The sequence below is a fragment of the Macaca fascicularis genome, chromosome 14 (genome assembly GCF_037993035.2).
Source record: "Macaca fascicularis isolate 582-1 chromosome 14, T2T-MFA8v1.1".
NCBI lineage: Eukaryota > Metazoa > Chordata > Mammalia > Primates > Cercopithecidae > Macaca > Macaca fascicularis.
In genome coordinates, this window is record NC_088388.1 from 21,657,951 (window position 1) to 21,678,467 (window position 20,517).

The 20,517-nt window shown below is 37.6% G+C and overlaps 1 protein-coding gene across 5 annotated transcripts in view; it reads right to left on the bottom strand.

Annotated features, from left to right (window-relative positions):
* Window positions 1–20,517, bottom strand: part of EXT2 (exostosin glycosyltransferase 2) — a 206,904-nt gene that overhangs the window by 107,982 nt on the left and 78,405 nt on the right. For all 5 annotated transcript variants that reach the window (XM_074013872.1, XM_065528278.2, XM_015434882.3 and 2 more), the window contains one exon: window positions 14,187–14,318. In XM_074013872.1, coding sequence (XP_073869973.1) covers window positions 14,187–14,318 — 132 coding nt within the window. The remainder of the gene's footprint in view (window positions 1–14,186; window positions 14,319–20,517) is intronic.

Below are 20,517 nucleotides of genomic sequence, written 5' to 3' on the forward strand. Positions count from 1 at the left end.
ACAAAGTGTCCAACAATGTTCATGATGGCTTATACTACTATGTCTTATGAGAGGTAAGACAAATTTACAGCTTCATCTGATTCTCCCACACTTGAAATACTCTGGCAGTTTGAAAGAGTAGCTCATTCTCCGGTCTGGGCATAAAAATGCTTGTTGGTAGCCCATGACCATATTAGAGAGGTCATCTATGGTATAGGGGAAGACTTCATTGGCTTGGTAAATAAGAACTCTGGGGAGTGATTAAATTACAGCTTATGGCATCCAAGCTCAAAACACCAACACAGTTATAACCAAGAAAACCAAAGTTTCTGTATAGTTTGAGCCATTAGGAGCCTAACACCAAAATGAAAGTTGATACAGAGTGGAAAGAAGAGCCTCCACAATAAAGTGATTTCTTAAATATTAATTTCTCTGGAATTCCAATAAAGCATATGTTTTGTCTACTGTGTTCCATCTCTGCTTCTTCCTGAAAAAAAGGCATGAACCCACAAGGGCAAAAAAAAATATTTTATTGGAAACAAGAATGGACCAAAGTTCAACAAATTTTTGGAAGGTAAAACAGATGAAGCCTTCCTTTTTCAAAATCCTCTTGCTATAAAATGTAAAATTGTAGTATAAAATAAAACAAAAATTATTTTAAACATACAGCTGAAGTCACTGGAAATGATAAGAAAATGAAAGCTGAACGCCCAGGAGCTAGTTGGCACTAGCTCCTTGGCACCACGGAGGGCCAAGCTTGTTGCAGGGGTTGGCAATGTAGTTGGTTTTAATGCTCATGCTGGAAGAGGAGACTTAGTTTTGGGCACAGGAAGTTAGGAAGTTGGAACTGAGACTTGTACATTAAAACAGATCCCTTGAAGGCCTATACAATCAGTGAAAGAGTGGGCTAGAAAAAGTCTCTCACTAGTACACAGAAGCAACAAAAGTCACTTTTGTTTCTCAACCTGAGCTTGGGGTGGTGATGTGGGTGAGGAGGAATCTTCCTGGGGAACTTTTTCTTTCAATTTATGTTTGCTTATTGTTTTGTAACATTTTGTTTTGAACATCAAGCACCGTACCAAAATATGAGCCATTCATCTTAAGACAACTGTATTTACCATAACGAAGAGTACTACACTAGTGTTTACAAGTAGTTGCTGACAACTTAAAAAACTTATTAGTGGCATTGCTGTCTAATAATCAAATGCTTCATCACAGGCTGAATGTAGTTATTAAAAGAGAAAAGTTCCTCCTCCCTTTCTTACCTTCCAACCAACCAACCAACCAAACAAACAAACAAAAAAAAGTTTTCACCTGGAAAGAGCACTTACTTTAAGAAAAAACGTAATTTTTAGCTAGTTTTATTAAACCTAGAATGCTCTAAAACATGGGAAAACAAGGCTTCCCAGAGTAAATATGATGATACATGAAAAAACAAAATTCCCTGGAACAGCATGTTGCAAAAAGAGAGTTTACTGCTTTGTAACCAAGTCAGCTTTCCTTCCCTTGGGAGCTTTTAACAGAGGCTAGAGCTCATGCAGGTTTGGGGTTTTAAATGAATTATCTGAGTGGTACAGAAATCTCCAGTGAGACATTAATGTTGAAGAAGCAAAATAAACAAAAACAAATAAATTCTCTGGAAAATACCTTCTTATCCCAGGATGGAAGAATTTCCACAGAAAACCTCACATGTGAGATGAACTCACATTCCAAAATTATAAAACATCTAAGGAAACAATGCAACAAGAGCAGTGGACAGTAGACAAATGACAAGATCAGACCTTACAGGAATTCAGAAAATTGGATGCAGAATATAAAGTAAGTGTCTCAAATGATTAAAGATATAAAAGAAGGAATTAAAAATGTAAGAAAAAAAGATGCTATGAAAAAGGCCAGGCAGACAGATTTGAAAAATAATCAAATAGAACTTCTACAAATAACCACTGAAATTTAAATCACAATGGATGGGTAAAAAACACATTAGTCAAAGATGAAGAAAACAGGAAAATAGATGTGAAAAAGTTATCTAGCATGCAGCACAGAGAGAGAAAAATGTGGAAAACCCAATGAAGGAAACAAAACAAAGCTGAGAGACATAAGGTAAGGACAGAATAAAAGGTCTAACAAAGATTTAATAGGATTCTAGAATGAAAGATTAGTGAGAACTGCAGATATGTAATATTCAAAGAGAAAATGAAAACTTTCCAAAAACGGATTAAAGAAGAACCTTTAAACTCAACAATCTTCAGGTTTAAAAAGAAAAATCACCCTCAAAAAAACTAGTGATTTATTTGAGAAGATAGAGAATAAGGACTGGAAAATCACCATTTGGCAACCACTATAACAACTGATTCAGGCAAGAATCACCAATGGATGCTAAAACTCTAGTGGGTGAAAGTTTGAGGAGTAACAGGATATTCACATAGTCTCAAACTAGTTCCCCACAAGACACATAATAAAAGGAAAAGTAGTAACTTGACATGACATTGGAGAAACTCCCAGAAACCTGTGATCCAAGTTATCATCACCAGTAACAGGACAAATTGACATCATGTGTTCTCCAACATGGTACACTGAGAAAACATTACTTTTATGATACTCCTGTCAAAATGCATAATTTGAATCTCATCATGCAGAAGCATCAGACAAACCCAAATCAAAGGATGTCTTACAAAATAACTGACATGTGCTCTTCAAAAATGTCAATTTCAGGTAAGAAAAAGAAAGACTGAGAAATTGTTCTAGACTGTAAAAGGAGGCTAAAGTGACATGAATGCAATGCATGGTCTTGGATTTTCTTTTGTTCTGATGGACATTATTGAGATAACTGCTGAAATCGAAATAAGGTCTATAGATTAAATAACAATATTGCACCAATGTTTATGTCCTGATGATTTCCATCGCTGTATTGTGATTCTATATAAGAAGTATTTAGAGATAACGGTGAATCATATCTGCAACTTCCAAAAAAATCGAGAAAAAATACACACACACATACACAGAGAAAAAGGAATAAAGCAACTACGATAAAATACAAACAGCTGAAGAATCTGGGTGATGGGTATACAGAAATATTTGAGAAATCTGGGTAAAGAATGTACTATTTTTAGAAATTTAATTCTGAAATATGCTAAAGTAAAAAGTTAAAATTTAAAAAAATAGAGTTTTTAGATCAATTTAAATAAACAAAATGTAGATAGGTGGACAATAACCTACACAGCAAAGAAAAAAAAAAGCTAAACCTTCCAAGGATAAAACTCAGAAATTGGAGATACTTGATATCCTGGAAGAAGGGGCTCTGGAAACAGAAATAAGGAACAGTTGGTCTCAAGATCCCTTAAACTCAGCACTCACAGGCCAACCATCTCCCTGTTACCCCCACCCCTCAACCTTGGCAGGAGAAGGGAGGTTTATATTCTGGAAAAAAAAAAAATGATTGAGGGAGATTCCAGACTCAGAGATCCCAGGCACAGAAAGCAGGGTGAGGCACCATACTAAATATAACAGATTAAATAATAATCTGTAAGATGAAGGATGAGAACCCAACTCCTTCCTCTATTCAGCTCCCAAAATACCTGCAGCCCAGATTTATTATCCATCTTTTCCCAACCCCAAAAACAGAAAGATTATTCTCTTATCAATGAACCAGTCCAAGAGAAATAACCCATGCATGCCAACACTTAGGCAATCAGGTCCCTATCCTCTTAACCCAATTGTAAGCCCATTGCTTGACAAGCCTTATGCATGTATACAGAGCTTCCAATCAGCTTTCAGTGCCTCACTCTCAAATAAGAGCAGACTGTCAATAATATCAGATATTTGAAGAAAGCATCCAATATGAAAAATAACAAATAAAAACTGAAAAAGGAATTCAAAGAAACCAAACAATAAAAGGAGCTGAAGAAAACTAAAAACTAAAAACCACAAACAATATCTTCAGAGAGAAAATACTCCACCTTTGAAACAAAATTAGGAAGCTATAAGATTAACTAGAAGTCAAGGAAAAAACTCTCAGATTTTAAAAGTAAACAAAATATTAAAAATCAAAAGAATGATCAGAATACAAAACTGAGAAAATATCCAAAAAATCAGAAGACGACGAACAGATGGTAAGACACGAAAAACAGGGATCAGTCTAGCACGTTCGTCATCTGTGTAACAGACGTCCCATAAAGAAAGAAAAGAGAAAACAGAAAAATAAAATAATCAAAGAAATAAAATAGAAAAATTTCTCACAACTGAAGCACATGGATTTCCAGTTTAAAAGGGTCCAAATCCGTATCCAGCTAGCAGAAAACACCTACATCAGGGCGTATCATCATAAGACTTTAGAACATAGAATTTGCCAGGAAGGAAAAAAAGGTCACACAAAAGGACCAGGAATTAGAATGACATCTCACTTTTTGAGATTAAAATGAAAAGTTTAGAAGATAATGGAGCAATTCTTTCAAAATTCATAAGAAAACCCACCTCAATCAGAATTCTCCACTAGCCCAATTATTAATCACATGTGTAACAGAATAAATAATTTTTTTTTTTTTTTTTTTTTTTTTTTTGAGACGGAGTCTCACTCTGACGCCCAGGCTAGAGTGCAATGGCGCGATCTCGGCTCACTGCAACCTCCGCCTCCTGGTTTCAAGCAATTCTCCTGCCTCAGCCTCCCAAGTAACTGGGATTACAGGCACACACCATCATGCCCAGCTAATTTTTGTATTTTTGTAGAGATAGGGTTTTGCCATGTTGGCCAGGCTGGTCTTGAACACCTGACCTCAGGTGATCCGCCCACCTTGGCCTCCCAAAATGCTGGGATTACAGGTGTGAGCCACCATGCCCAGCCAGAATAAATAACTTTAGGACATGTAAGGTGACAGAAATGTATCTCCCTTCCTCCACTTCTTAAGAAGCTTTTGGAAAAAAATAAACCAAAACAGAGAAAGATGTTACAATATGGAAATAAAAAATCTGACAGAGCAGAGACAAAAAGGGAATTCTCAGTGTCACGGTGAACTGAGCATCAGGATGATGGCTGCCCAGGAGACCTGGAGAGCAATCACTGCCACCTGGAACTGAAGAGAGGGGCTACAGGAGAGATGACTCCAGAAAGAAAGAAGAATCCTGGACTTCACTTGTGCTTGAACATTTTATTATTCTGTTTGGGAATCCAGCAAAATTAAATTAGTGATAGGCACATGGAAAACTGAGGGGAAAAAAACCCCAGGCATTTATTAGCTCTCTGGAAAAGAGAAAGCTGTACAAGAAATGAAACAAAATCCTTGTTTACAACTTTGCTCAGCTGAAAACAACATTTATACAGCTCTAATAACGCATATAATCAATACCACTTTAATGAAAAATGATGCCAAAGTCATAATGGTAAGATGGAACAGGACGAGTGTGTAAGGGAAGTAGAAACAACAGGAGAAAAAGTGTTAACTTGAAGTAAAAAGAAGTTCCTGAGTAAGAAATTTAAAAACAGCATTAATGGGGAAATAGGAAGAAAGTATCAGAGAAGAGTTAAAGAGTTAAAAGCAGTTACCCCTTGAAAACAGGCCCTAATTTTCATTCTATGGTTTCTTTTACTTGAATTTTTAAGTCACATATATGTGTTAAGGCGCACTATTTTCTAAAACACAAAACTAAGAAATATAGCTGAGGGGGAAAAAAAAAAAAAAAACCGGGGAGAGCCAAAAGTCAAGAATCAGCCTCTGGTTGAAGCAATGTGTAAAGTTTTCTAATCTGCAGCTGTCATGACCCATTTATTAGAAAATTACACTCAAAAAAAAAAAAAAGAAAAAAGAAAATTACACTCAAATATTAATCAATTGGGAGATACATAAAAATGAAGACTATTAGAAATGGAAACAAAATTCATTATGTTGAGGTTATAATACTTAACTACCACATTTCCCTGGTAACTTCTATTATTGAATCATTTAAGCAGATCTCAAGGGAGAATTACAATGGCCCCTGAAAAAAGGGGAAAGGGAATTTGATGTGCTAATCTAAGTGATAGTTGGTACATGAAGGATTACTTTGCCAAAACACTCAGTATGTTCTTAATTAATCTGCTGCCAGATCAAGCTCCCACGGACTCTGAAAAACTATTCTACTCACTGCCCTCCCACAAGCTGTGTGATGTAAGGAAGCAGTCAGGTTTTGATTCATGAAAGCTAGAGCCATAAAAGTGAACTCTAAGTAAGCAAGGAAGGCAGGACTGCATCCAAGAAAACAATGTGTGTACATTCATTCATCCAGCACCACCACTAGGGCTGCCATGCAGATGTGTGTTACACAGGCACATTCGTTTCTCTTGGCTACAAAAGCTCTAGCATGCTCTTCTGATTGACAAGATCATCTTAGTAATATCCCCGAGTCTGTCTTTTCATGTTCTTTATCTATATTCCCCATCTGGATCGGGCTTGTGATTTTCATTTTCTTTACCATTTTCCATCTGACCATCAGAATTGGCCAAGTTCTTTGCTTGGGGCCCCAGATCAAGCTCTCTGTATCTTTCCGCATCTCTCCATCTGCAGACCCAGCTCAGCTTTCCTTATTCCCTGGCTGCTGACATTCTGAGACTTTCTAGCTCGCTTCCAAAGAAGTAAAAGGTACTACTTAAGGAAAGGTCTGGAATTTAGGGTAGCATACTGGATCACTTGTGCAAATGTGATCCTCTAAATGTGATACCTATAAAAACAATAGACTTCAAAAAGTTTAAATGTACCTTAAATTCGAGCTAAAATTTCTAAATTCCATACTTTTTTTTTTTTTTTAATCATATCTAGGCAGTAGGAGGAAGACGGAGAGAATAAGCCAAGAAGGCCTCCTGTGGGGCAGGGTAGGCTTTCAAATTCCAGAGAAACATTCCACAACTTACAGGGTGCTGAGTTGAGTTACACAGACTGTTAACCTGGTATCTTTTCAACTTAGAGTTCTGCTTCATACATCTGAGCTAGCGCTTCTTCAGCTTGCAGAGTGATTTATTGCTTGTTAGTGTTTATAGCTGAGTGATATTTTCAGCTGCTTGTACAACCACAACCTTTGTGAGTGAGGGCCACCGTCTGGACATCTAAGTATAGGCAGCCCTGAGTTTTTCATGTAGCTGAGACAGATTCAGTCTAAACCCAGCCTCTGGATGCCTCTAATCCAAGCCCCGCAGGGTTAAGAGGAGGAAATGGATGAGGAGAAAGGAAGAGCCTTCTCCAGGGAGTGAGTTAGGACACACACAGTGAATGAAATCCCACGTTGAAATATGGTCCCTGGACCAGCAGCATCAACACCCAAGACTTGGGAATTTGCTAGAAATGCGAATTCTAGGTTCCTAACCCAGACCTACCCAATGTGAATCTCAGGGCAGGGTGGCAGCACTCTGTATTCTGATGCATACGAAAGATTGGGAACCACTGCCTCATGGCACACTCTACCACATTTTGCCCACAGTTGTGATTTCTGATCCCCCTGGGTGATTCTTGCCAATCAAGTGCTCTTATGCAATATTCTCATCTGGCTGATCCCTTGCCCTTTCTATCTTCAAAAATTAGAGTTAGACTGAGACTTAGAGGAGGTCCAGGGAAGTATCTAATCCTCATCTGAGGCTTTGATTGCAGCAAAGTTGCCGCTCCGGCTAGATTTCATAGAAAAAGCTCTTGTTATTCAACCTCATTCTTATTCTGGGTATAATAATTCATTTTAAGATGCTTCCCCATTTTTCTCATCAATTTTTATCAATGGCTATAAGAACCCCTACTCTCTTTTCCTTTTGTTTTAAATCTGGTAAGGTAATTGCAGAAAGGAAAAAAATCTGGGGTATCTTTATTAGTGTTACCTATGATAGCAAACTTGGAAAAAAACACTGTCTATCAAAAATGTAAATAAAATTATAACATTGATAAGATGGAGTATAATCTTTCAAATCACATCATAGAAAAATAACATGGGAAAACACTCCACTCTACATCGTTTTCAGACTATATTACATTTAGTTTTTAAAAAGTTGTCACTGAGAGGATATAACTTTGGTGACACATGAATTCATAGTTTAAAGCTCACTTGTCTCAGTGTCTGTCCTCCTGCATATGTTCACATCTGGCAGAGAACCAGAAGTAAAATGGCACCAAAGACCAGAAATGGCACCAAAGTTAGAAGTAATATAAGATATTTAGGGAGATGATAAAGCTTTGCTGATATTTGCAAAAAGGAGAGAAAAATAAAAGCACGAAGGGACAGAAAAGGCATAAAAATATAGGCAGCCTTAACATGAACAGTTAAGACAATTAATATAAAAGCATGCATGCTTCCCCTCATAAAGAACTTTAACTTGGTGATAAATTAGAATTCCTTTCAAAACAAAGGGTCAATTTCTCCAATTTAGATAGGTCTATTATGTTAACATTACGTCCAAGTTTTACTGTGTCAAACTTTTTCAGGTTCTGAGGGTGTGGTGCAACGTGGATAATGTCATCACCCTAGTTTTACAGATAAGAGTGACAAAGCATCTAGTGACATGAATACTCTGAAAGACCACCTCTCACTGTCATAATCGTTGACACACACAGGCCCCCCCTCTTCTTTTTACATTAAACTAAGGCAGCTGTATCTAGCCAAAATATGATTCTGAACTCTCACCTCTCCTTCTCCAGTCTGAGCAAGCTCTGTGCATGGCTGGAGACCCTAAGAGTGTATCTCTGAAAACCCCAGACCACCCTTTGATTTACTGACCAAGATCCACGCCTACTCCCACCTCGGAGTGTCAGACATCATAAATTTGATGGAATCTAGAGAAGAGACTCCCCTGCAGGTTGGGCTCATAGTAATCTCATCTAGAGTAGGTTAAATATTTCTGAGGGAAGGGGAGAAGTTAACTATAAATAAACCATCGCTATTCAGGCCTCCCATCAGTTGTTTTCACTGAAGATGCAGAAATGTATAACCTACTGCTTTAAATCAGGGCTCTCGCACCTGAGCTAGAAATGTGATAAATACCAAAGTATCCTAAAAAGGATTATTTAAGAAAGAGTTAAAAATATATAGAGAATATATTTCCCAGTTATATACCTTGATTTATGCTTTTTATGCTTATTTCTCAAATTGTTAAGAGTTTAGCACTTTGACCATTCTGTCCTGAATTAAAACATATCTATTTCAAAACTGCAAAATGTCATATTCTATTTTTCCTAGCCTATCTATATTCTTATAAAAAACAACTAAAGTCCAACTCTTTATTTTTATTAAACATCTCTTAGAGCTTTAGATAAAAGTATAGGATAAAGTCCCAGTATTTCTGCACTTCCTGTCTGGGTCATGACCAGACAGAATTCTCTATGAATTCTCCTGCACCGGTATGAATTCTCCTGCAGAGGAACAGATGAAATATTTTTCATCTCAAGCTTGTACCATTTGCTTGGAACAGTAGTAATGTTTTAGCTCAGAGGAGGTTCAAGGGCTCCCCTATAATTCCATGGCAATTCAAGATAATCTGCAGGTAGAAGACCTGGGTTCTCAGTTGCTCACACAACTTGCCATTACATGATCTTAGATAAGTCATTGGGTTACTCTCCTTACAACCACTATACAGATGAGAAACAATCTACCACTTACCCCACCTTCCCAGCAGGATGTGTCTTAGATGGCTCAAGTCCTAGGAGCCAATCTTCCTCCCTCCTTCCCTTTCTCCCTCTCTCCATCCCTCTTTCTTTCCTTTATATATCAAGATCTTCCTGTCTGAATTAAGTTGTCCTAGGTATTATGAGAAACACCAAGGTCAGAAATGACCTTAAGGTGCTTAAAACTTTACAGGAAATTCCACTTATACACATGGTAAGTGATGGAAAAGAAACACAGGTACCATGCTCTAAGAGTTACTTCCTACTGAAGGGGTTGGGAAGACCTCCTGGAGAAAGGAGTTTACCAGCCAGCCACTGAAGCCTGTATAAATCTGCAGATGATGGGGAAGAAAGGTGTGCCAAGGAAAAGGCTAGCAGCCACAAAGGCACAGAGGAGGAAAAACAGGGGCACACAGAGGAAGGATTGAGTTGTGCTGCCAGAAATCTAGAACTCTCTGAAACAGAACAGGGAAAAAAAAAAAAAGAAAGAAAGAAAGAAAAGAAAAAAAGAAAGAAAGGTAGATTGTGGAGGGCCCTGCCCTTAGACTGAGTTTGGACGCCAATACCATCCTCATCCATGACTCCTCATGCAACCAAATTCCCTATCTGGATAAACTATACAGTAAACCTCAGTCTTCTGAACTTCTCCCTCACTTAACAGTTAGAATAGTCCATTTTTCCAGACACCACTCAAATGTGTCCTCTATTAATTTTCATCTGGATTTCTCAAACAGTCTACTGCCTCCAGTCTGGTCCCACTGCCATGCATCATCCATCCTCCACACTAAGATGAGACTGACCCAAAATGCAATCTTATCACATTACTCCCTTGTTTAAAAGGCTTCCGTGATTTTTTGTTTCTCACAGATAACACTCCAATGCCTTATGTAAGATACACGGTGTTTTGTGATCTGGACCCTCTCCAGACTTCATCCTCTGCCTCTTCCTCCCAAGCCTCCTTCACTGTTGCCACAGTGAACCCTCTGACGTTCCTTAAACTACCAAGCTCCCCTGTCCCTCTATATCTTTGAATTTGTTGTTCCTTCTGGATGGAATCTAACTTTCTTCCTTTCTCTGACTAGATAATACCTACCCTTTTCTGTTAACATTCAAATCACCATTTAACATTGTTCTGGAAGTACTAGCCAATGCAATTAGATAAAAGAAAAAATAAAGGTTTCAAATACTGGAAAAATGAAGCAAAATTAGCATTTCTAGATATAATTGTATATCTAAAAAATATAAGAGAATCAAGTAAAAAAAGTCCAACTATAGAATTCAGTAACAGAATAGTTGCAAAATTAATATACAAAAGTCAAAATGTGTCTGTATACAAATGGTAACCAGTTGAGAACTATAAGGTCAGAAAGTATTCTTTCATTAGAGCATAAGAAAAAATTTTAAATCTAAGAAATATTTACCAAGACTTGTAAAGGAGATATATATACACACAAATACACACACACACATCATATAAATTCTACCAGAAAGACAAATCTTTCTTCTAGATAGAAAGATCCATTGTAATGTAAGTTTCCCAAAGGCAAGGCTCCTCCTCTGCCTTGTTCATTCAAAGTACCACGCACCCTGCCTGGAACAAGGCAGGCATTCAGTAAATAACCACTGAACAAATAAATGTCTAAAACAATCTAAAAGTACAATGTGATAACAATAAAAATACAAATAGAATTATCTGAGAAAACTCAACAAAGCTATCAATCTTTGCTTTGAAAAATACACATGAAGACCATTTCTCACTTATGAGATGAGCAAAAAAATTCAAATACCCAGCATTACTGAAGGCATGGAGAACTAGAACACCCAAATGTTATTTGTGAAACTATACATTAATATAGTCTTTTGAAAGAGAAATTTGTTAATATCTATCAACATTTAAAATGTGTATTTTCTTTTTTTTTTTTTTTTTTTTATTGAGATGGAGTCTCGCTCTGTCGCCCAGGCTGGAGTGCAGTGGCGTGATCTCGGCTCACTGCAAGCTCTGCCTCCCGGGTTCACGCCATTCTCCTGCCTCAGCCTCCCAAGTAGCTGGGACTACAGGCACCCGCTGCCACACCCGGCTAATTTTTTGCATTTTTAGTAGAGACGTGGTTTCACTGTGTTAGCCAGGATGGTCTCAATCTCCTGACCGCCTGATCTGCCCACCTCGGCCTCCCAAAGTGCTGGGATTACAGGGGTGAGCCACCGCGCCCGGCCAACATGTATTTTCTTTAAGCAGTTTTTTAGCTGGAATTAATTCTGTAGATATATTCACATATTTATGTGTAAACATATGAAAGTATGCCCTTGTATTACTGTTAGAAAGAAGGAAAAAAAAAAAAAAAAAAAGAAAGCAGTCTAAATACCTATCAATAATAGATCTATTACATACGATATACCCAAACAATTGAATACTAATACAGCCATCCTAAAAAACTGAAGTAGACCTATATAGAATAAAACAAAAATAAGTCTACAATCTAGTGCTGAAATAAAAAAGGCAGAAAAATAAGTATAGTATAATCCCATATATGTTTTAAAACTACAAAATTATGCTTATATATGAATGGTAACATTCTGAGATGTTGCCTTTGGTAATGGAGTCAAGGAGGAGATAGAAGGAAACTTCACCTCAAGCAAAACATAGAGATGTTTGCTGTTGTTTTTAACCATATGCACATACTGACTTCCTCTCGGGCGCTCCCTCTTCAGGAAGTGTCCCAGCAAGAAGAGATGCCTGTCCCCTGTGCACCCAGTACACCACTCCACTACAGGACCTCTATGTTCACGGCATTACTTGCTAGCTTCCCAAATTAGTGGAGAGCTTCTTTGAGGGCAGGAACTGTTTTCTTTTTTCTGTATTCTCAGCACCTGAGTACCTAAAACCCAGTAACCATTTCAAAAAGGCTGGATGAAAGTAGGAAGAAGGGAAGCAGGAAAGGAAAGAGAAAAGGATGGTCCTATATGAAGATTAATCAGGTGACCATATACAGCACTATTTAGAAAAGGTAGAATCGGGGCCTGGCGCAATGGCTCATGCCTGTAATCTCAGCACTTCGGGAGGCCAAGGCGGGTGGATCACCTGAAGTCAGGAGTTCGAGACCAGCCTGGCCAACCCCGTCTCTACTAAAAATAAAAAATCAGCTGGGTGTGGTGGCGGGCGCCTGTAATCCCAGTTACTAGGGAGGCTGAGGCAGGCGAATCATTTGAACCCAGGAGGCAGAGGTTGCAGTGAGCTGAGATCACGCCACTGAACTCAAGTCTGGGCAACAAGAGTAAAACTCAGTCTCAAAAAAAAAAAAAAAAGAAAGAAAGAAAGGAAAGGTAGAATCAATGATAGCAATAATGTCCATCAATGATAGACTGGATTAAGAAAATGTGGCACATATACACCATGGAATACTATGCAGCCATAAAAAAAGATGAGTTCATGTCCTTGGTAGGGACATGGATGAAGCTGGAAACCATCATTCTGAGCAAATTATCGCAAGAACAGAAAACCAAACACCGCATGTTCTCACTCATAGGTTGGAGTTGAACAATGAGAACACCTGGACACAGGGTGGGGAACACCACACACTGGGGCCTGTTGTGGGGAGCGGGGAGTGGGGAGGGATAGCATTAGGAGATATACCTAATGTAAATGACGAGTTAACGGGCGCAGCACACTAACATGGCACATGTATACATATGTAACAAATCTGCATGTTGTGTACATGTACCCTAGAACTTAAAGTATAATAATAATTTTTAAAAAATAAAATAAAAGGTAGAACCAGGAGACAAGGAGGGCTGGTCAGAAAGAGAGAGACGATTAGAACGAAGAATGGAGAAGAGTCTAGTTCTCTTACAGGAACGCCTTGAGGTCTGTGAGCTGGACAGCCAGGTCCACTTCAGAGCAGCTAGGAAGTAGTAATTTACAGCTCCAGAACTTCAGGCATTTTCAGTGAAAAAGAAGGTGTGTCTAGAAGCCACTGCCACAGTCTCTACAATGACACATGTGCCTTATGATTCCTTCACACAAGGAAGAAAGCCCAAGAACAGCTTCTGACCGCTCCATCTCTTTGCTGGAAATAGCTAGAGGCCTCTGCCACAATTGTGAGCAAATGACTATAGCAATCCGTAATGCCTCTAGATCACTTCTGCTTATTATTTTCCTCACAGTGTGTTGGAAATATTGATTGAAGTAATACATGTAAAGCACTTAGCACAGTCCCTGGCAGAGAGTAAGCACTCAAAATACAAGCTATTATTATTAAGTTGCTTATAGAACTTTTTCAAAAGCTCTAAGCATTACAATTGCAAAAGTCACCAGGATGTCTTTGATTTCCAACAAGACCCATGCCTCCTTACTTATCTCTGCAAAAAAATAAACAGATGGTCTTTCTAAGCACATTTAAAACACACTGGAAGCTGCTGCTTCCGTATTTTTCACTCTTGTCAGCGTTTCAAAATTACGCTGCCCTTATCAGCCCCCAAGTATAAAAAGCACACTCTCATCTTAGAAAGCTATAATTTAAATAACCTTTACAATTGTAGTACATTTTCCTTCCACCCACCCTGACAGCTGGACCATGCCTCACGTGGCTAGCACTGGAATTCACTTACCACAGCAGGAGGGTCATTCCATTCTTCATAGGAGATGGCAGCATATGGATAGATCCGGTCATTGATAATCTGCAGGGTGGCCAGGGCAATGGCTTTAATTGACTGGAAGTACGCTTCCCAGAACCACCGGGCCTATAAAGAAAACAATGCTGTTTTAAGTGAGCAAGCAAGTGAGACAGAGTGGGAAAACTAGATGCTCCATCACAGTCAACTCTGGGTTTAGCTAATTCCTTTATTCTCAAAGTGGTAGGGGTGGGGGTACCTAGGGCAAATGCTCCCTGCTGTTCAAGCCAGCTACTATCAGAAGTTTGCATTTATCAAATGCAGTCAAAATAAAATGTTAGCAAGTGAAATGCACATTGGATTCAATTAAGATAGAAGATAAATTATGTAATGATGAGACTATTGATGTGTTATAGCAGAGTGTATAATATTTTGTCTTATATAACATACACACAGTAAAGTGCACAAATCTCGTGTACAGCACAATGGATTTATACATATGTATATACTCTTATAATTAGTATCCAGATAAAGATATAGAACATTCCAGCATTCCAAAAGATTCCCTCATGCTATTTCCCAGTCAGTATCTCACCCCTCTAAGAGTAACCATTATGCTGATTACAATTGTGGTGTCTGCTCTTGAATTTCATATTAATGGAATCAAACAGTATTTACCCTTTTGTGTCTGATTTGTTTTGCTCAACACTTGCAATATCTAAGTCAGGTTATGGTATCAAAGTTATGCTGGCCTTACAAAATGAGGTGGAAACTATTCTCTCTTTTTCTGTTCTTTGAGAACTTTTATGCGAGGTTGGCATTATTTCTTCCCTGAAAGGTTTTAGAGGAATTCCTCACAGAAGCCATCTGGGCAAGGGTGTGGGTGGGTGGGTGGATTGGTGTGTGTGTGTGTGTGTGTGTGTGTGAACATTTTAAATTATGGATTAATTTTCTTTCATAGCCATAGGATTATGCATGTTTTTCTGTGTGTATGTCAGTTTCATAAGTAGTGCTTTTCAAGGGATATCTTCATTCCATCTAAATTGTTAAATTTATTGAAATAAAGCTGTGCATTCACATCCATTTAACACCTGGAGAATCTATTGTAATACATCTCTTTTCATTCCTGATACTGTTGTGTTTTCTCTTTGTACTTGATCAGTCTTAGTAGAGCTTTATCAATTTTGTTAATCTTTTTGTAAAAATCGACTTTTGATTTTGTTGATTTTCCACATCATACTTTTTTTATTTTGCTAGTTTTTGTTCTTATTTTATTATTTCCTTCTATTTTGAAGGAATTTAATTAATCTTGCTTTTAACTTCCTAAAATTAAAGTTTAGATCATTGATTTCAACCTTTCTTCATTTCTAATATATGCATTTAAAGTTATAAATTTCCCGCTATGTCCTATTTAAGTGCTCCCTGCACATTTACATATCATTTTCATTACCATTTAGACAAAAAAGTTCTAATTTCCTTTGAATATTGTTTAATTTCTAAATATTTTTATTTTTTCTATTTATCTTTCTGTTACTGATTTCTACTTTGATTGCACTTTGACTGTGCTGTGGTCAGAGAACACATGTGATTTCAATACTTTACAATTTATTCAAACTTGATTTATGGCCCAGCACATTGTTTATTTTTATAAATAATGTATGTAGACTTAAAAATATATATATTCTGCAATTGATGGGTATAATTTTGTTTAAATATTCTATATCCTTATTGATTTTTGTCTGCCTGTATGTGTGGCTATGGATTGTGTAGGGTGTGTGTGTATATTTATTTATATACACATATATGTATTTCAAGTTTATAAATATATATTTCAAATTTTTACCCTCAAAGCTTGTCCCAAGCTTGTCTGTTGCAAAACGCATATACAGTTTGAGCATCCTAAATCCAAAAAACTCAAATCTAAAATGCTCCAAAATCCAAAACTTTTTGAGTGCTGACATGATGCTCAAAGGAAATGCTCATCGGAGCATTTCAGATTCCCTAAAATCTAAAAAAAGAATCTGAAATCTTAAATACTTCCGCTCCCAAGCATTTTGGATAAGGGATAATCAATCTGTTACTGGGTTTTAATATATTATCTCATCCAAAAATATTTGTTTCCTAATTACAAATACAGTCCATTTATATTTAATTTACATTACTGATATGGCTGAGTTTAAATGTATGATCATTCTATTTGTTTCCTATTTATCTCTTGTTATTTTAGTTTTTTCTCACCTTTAGAATTGATCAAAAAAATTTTATTATTATTCCACATTTTTCTTCTTCATTAGGTTGCTAGTTATTTAGTCTTTTGTTATTGAGTAGCTTTCCTAACAACTACAGTAAGCATCATTGCTTTATTATATTACATCTCAAACTAACAATTTTATAACTTATCAGCTCTCTCCTATCTGCTATGCTATTATTGTCAAATATTTTTCATCTACACATTTTAAATCCCACAAGACATGTTTTTTATTTATTTATTTTTATTATTTATGTATTTATTTATTTTTGAGACAGAGTCTTTCTCTGTCACCCAGGCTGGAGTACAGTGGCGCAATCTCGGCTCACTGCAACCTCCACCTCCTAGGTTCAAGCGATTCTCCCACTTCGGCCTCCTAAGTAGCTGGGATTACAGGCATGCACCACCACACTCGGCTAATTTTTGTATTTTTAGTAGAGATGGGGTTTCACCATGTTGGTCAGACTGGTCTCAAACTCCTGATCTCGTGATCCACGAGCCTTGGCCTCCCAAAGTGCTGGGATTACAAGCAAGAGCCACCGTGCCTGGGGACATCATTATTTTTTAAAGTAAATTTTCACCATGTATTTACCCTTTCTTTTCTTGATGCATATCTGAGCTTCCATCACATATCATCTTCCTGCTAACTGAAGAATTTATTTTATTTATTTCATTGCAGAATTAGTGGATGACTCTCTCTTTTTACTTGTTTGAAAGCTTCTTTTTACCCAAACAATTTTTGAAGGATACTTTTGATAGGTAGAGAATTCTAGGTGAGTGATTATTTTCTTTCAGAACATTCAAGGTATACTTCTATTGTATTCTGGTTTCAACCAATTCTTCATTGATAAACCAGCTGTCAATCTTACTGGTGCACCTTTGAAGACAATATGCTTTTTATTTCTGACTGCATTTAAGCTTTCTCTGTCTTTGGCTTACAGTAATTCAACTATGACATGCCTAGATGTGGCCCTTTGTATTTATTCCACTGAGGACTGTAGTGCTTCTTCAATTTGTGGTTTGATGCTTTCCACTGATTTTAGAAAACTCTCAGCCAATATTTCTTTTTTTTGGAGACAGAGTCTCCCTCTGTCACCCAGGCTGGAGTGCAGTGGCGTGATCTCAGCTCACTGACTGCAATCTCTGCTTTCCGAGTTCATGCCATTCTCCTGCCTCACCCTCCCTAGTAGCTGGGACTACAGGCACCCGCCACCACACCCGGCTAATTTTTTGTATTTTGAGTAGAGATGGGGTTTCACCAATATTTCTTAAATATTACTTCCGTTGCACTCTCCTGAGACTCCAAATGTACATATATGTGAAATATATTTCACAATGTTTTCAATATATCTCATGTATCTCTTATTCTCTTTTCAGTATGTTTTCTCTCTGTGCTTCAATCTGGGTGTTTTCTACTAACTTTTCTTCTGGTTCAATAATCTTCTATCCCTTTTTCTTTGGTGTTTAAACTGCTATTAAATAATGTATTAAATTCTTAATTTCATTCCTATATTTTTTCAGTTCCAGAATTTCCATTTGATCTTGTCAAAAGTAGATTTCATGTCTTTGTTGAAAGTATCCTTCTTTTTTTCTACTTTCTTAAACATAGTCAGTTCTTGACTAATAAACTCCAATATCTGAATCACCTGTGGATATCTGTTGTTTTTCTCTTCATTTTGGTCATTTGGTCTCAATTTTAGCATGCTTCTTAATTTTTTATTGGATGGCAGACATTCTGTTTAAAACCTGTAGAGGTTCTGGATGATTCAGATTATCTTCCTCCTAAGAGTGTAACGTATTCTTCTGGCAGGTGTAAGAGTACAGTCAGGCCACTTTAATCCTGTCAGAGGTCAGTTTTAAGTTGTGTCAGAGCTAGCTTATTTCAGCTTTCCCTTATGCTCAAAGTGTGGTCCTTCTGAGGCCTCCAATTAAAGCCTGGGGTGTCTGTATTTGCCAGGGCCCCTCTACCTTGGCAGGCCTTGAATACCAACCTCTCACCAGCACTGTATATGGCTGCTGAAATATCTGCATTGCTCACAACATTCCCAACTGCTGCTTTTTACGAGGATTCTTGGAGCCTTGCTCTGATCATGTGTACCTTAGGAGTTGGCAAATACCCCAAGGGAAGATTACAAGCACATTTTTCACTTTCTTCCTTGTGGTTTTCTTTCTCCTGGGATTTTGTGTTTCAGATCCCAAATACTTTAATAGCCCCTAACTCCAACCTCTAAGCCCTGTAGGACTGGGCTTTCTGCTGGGACCTCACACTCTTGGATAGAGAATTGGCAAGTACCCTCAGGGAAAATGCCAGAGTGACTATGTAGCTCAATTCCAAGTGCTTTCTTCCTCTCAGGAATGGTATTCCCTCAAATACTATGTTAGTTGTTCTACAATGCCTGTAAACAGTTGTTTTAAATAAACTTTTATAATTTTTTCTTCTTTTGGCAGGAGGGTTGCTCCAGTATCAGCTACTCTTTCCTGGTCCGATATAGTCTTTGGAAAGAAGGCAGTTCCTTATCCGAGCAGAGGTTAAACTCGGTTCCTAACAAAAGCAGAATGCTACTCTATATGATCTCTCCAGCTTCATTCAGATCTGATTCCACTCAAAACCAGAGGCTATCAGGATTTATGCAAGGGAGTGAACATGTGAACATTTAACATGGGGAAATTGTAAGGATAACCCAAAAGGGTAAAGGAAAAAGATGCTTTCTGGTCTAGATGTGCTTACTTTGCTTCTCTTTCCAGGGCAAGTGTTCTATCCATTAGTCAAAAGCCTAGGGTAACTTGAGTTATGTAACTACTATCATCTCCACTGACTAATAAGAAGAAGGCAAAGCATGCACAATGAGAATGTCTCCTACTCAAAGAAAAGCTGAAATACAGATTTAGCTTTCAAGGGTATCTGACTTTCTCAAGTTGTCCGATAGTTGGTCATCTGGGCACACAGCTGGCTGCCTCCCTGCTATTGCTTCTTAGATATGCCCGATTCGCTACAATCTCAATCCTGCTTAAATTCATGTTACTGCTTTCTCTCCTAGCATCCAGCCAAAATATTTACATTTTATGAGACCTGAAAGAACCCATCTTCCCTATGAAACTTTTACTGATCACTTCTATTACCACCAATCTCCCCTTGCTATGAAATCCCTTAGCCCTTACAGTTTTTGCCATACACATTAGTTGTTATATACTGTTCTATAATTGTTTTTCTGTCATTTCAGAGGATCACTTTTTTCTCTCCAGCTAGACTGTGAGGTCCTTGGAAATAGATATTGGCATTTTAAAGATCAGCATCCTTGCAAATGTTCGTGTTCTACCTGCTGCAGAGCACTTTTATATTCATGATTTCATCTGCTCTTCACAACCAGTTTGTCACTCATTTGGGACAGTTTCATCTTATAAGTGAGGAAACTAAGATACAAAGATATTAAGGAGCAGAATCACGATTCAAATCCATGATTCCTAACTCTAAATTCAGACCTTTTTCTACCCCGTTCTAGAGCATTAAGAGTACCAGCACACAGCAAGTTTTAGAAAATGGTCCTTTTTCAAGAAACTGAAAGGTGTAAAAATTTACAAAGCATCAGGCCAAACATAAACACACATATATCCTGAATATTTATCTCCTCTTCTACCCAAATGGGTCTATCATCATATGTTCTTTTAAGTCATATTCAAATTAAACCACATTCCAACTGAAGCATTCCAAAGCTTTATGCTCACATATAATCACAGTGGAGACAGCAGATTTTGGGATTTATAGAAAACAACGATTGGTAAGAAATCCACCCAGGACACCAGCCAAAGGCACAAATGCACAACTGAACTTCTAATTTAAGATGTCTCAAATCATCTCACCCTGTCCACCAAATTGCAATTCACTCAGAAAGGAAGCAAGTTTTGCCAATAATCATAGTTCAAGTGTCTCAGTCTGGGGATAAGTGAACTTCTCAGGCTTAATTGTTTCTGCAGGACCTCTGTAATACCTTGAAATGTTCAGAAGGTATTATAATTTATAGTCCCTCCAGGACTCAGTATAGCCTGCTTATCCACAGAGAGGAAGGAGTTTTCAGCTATGTT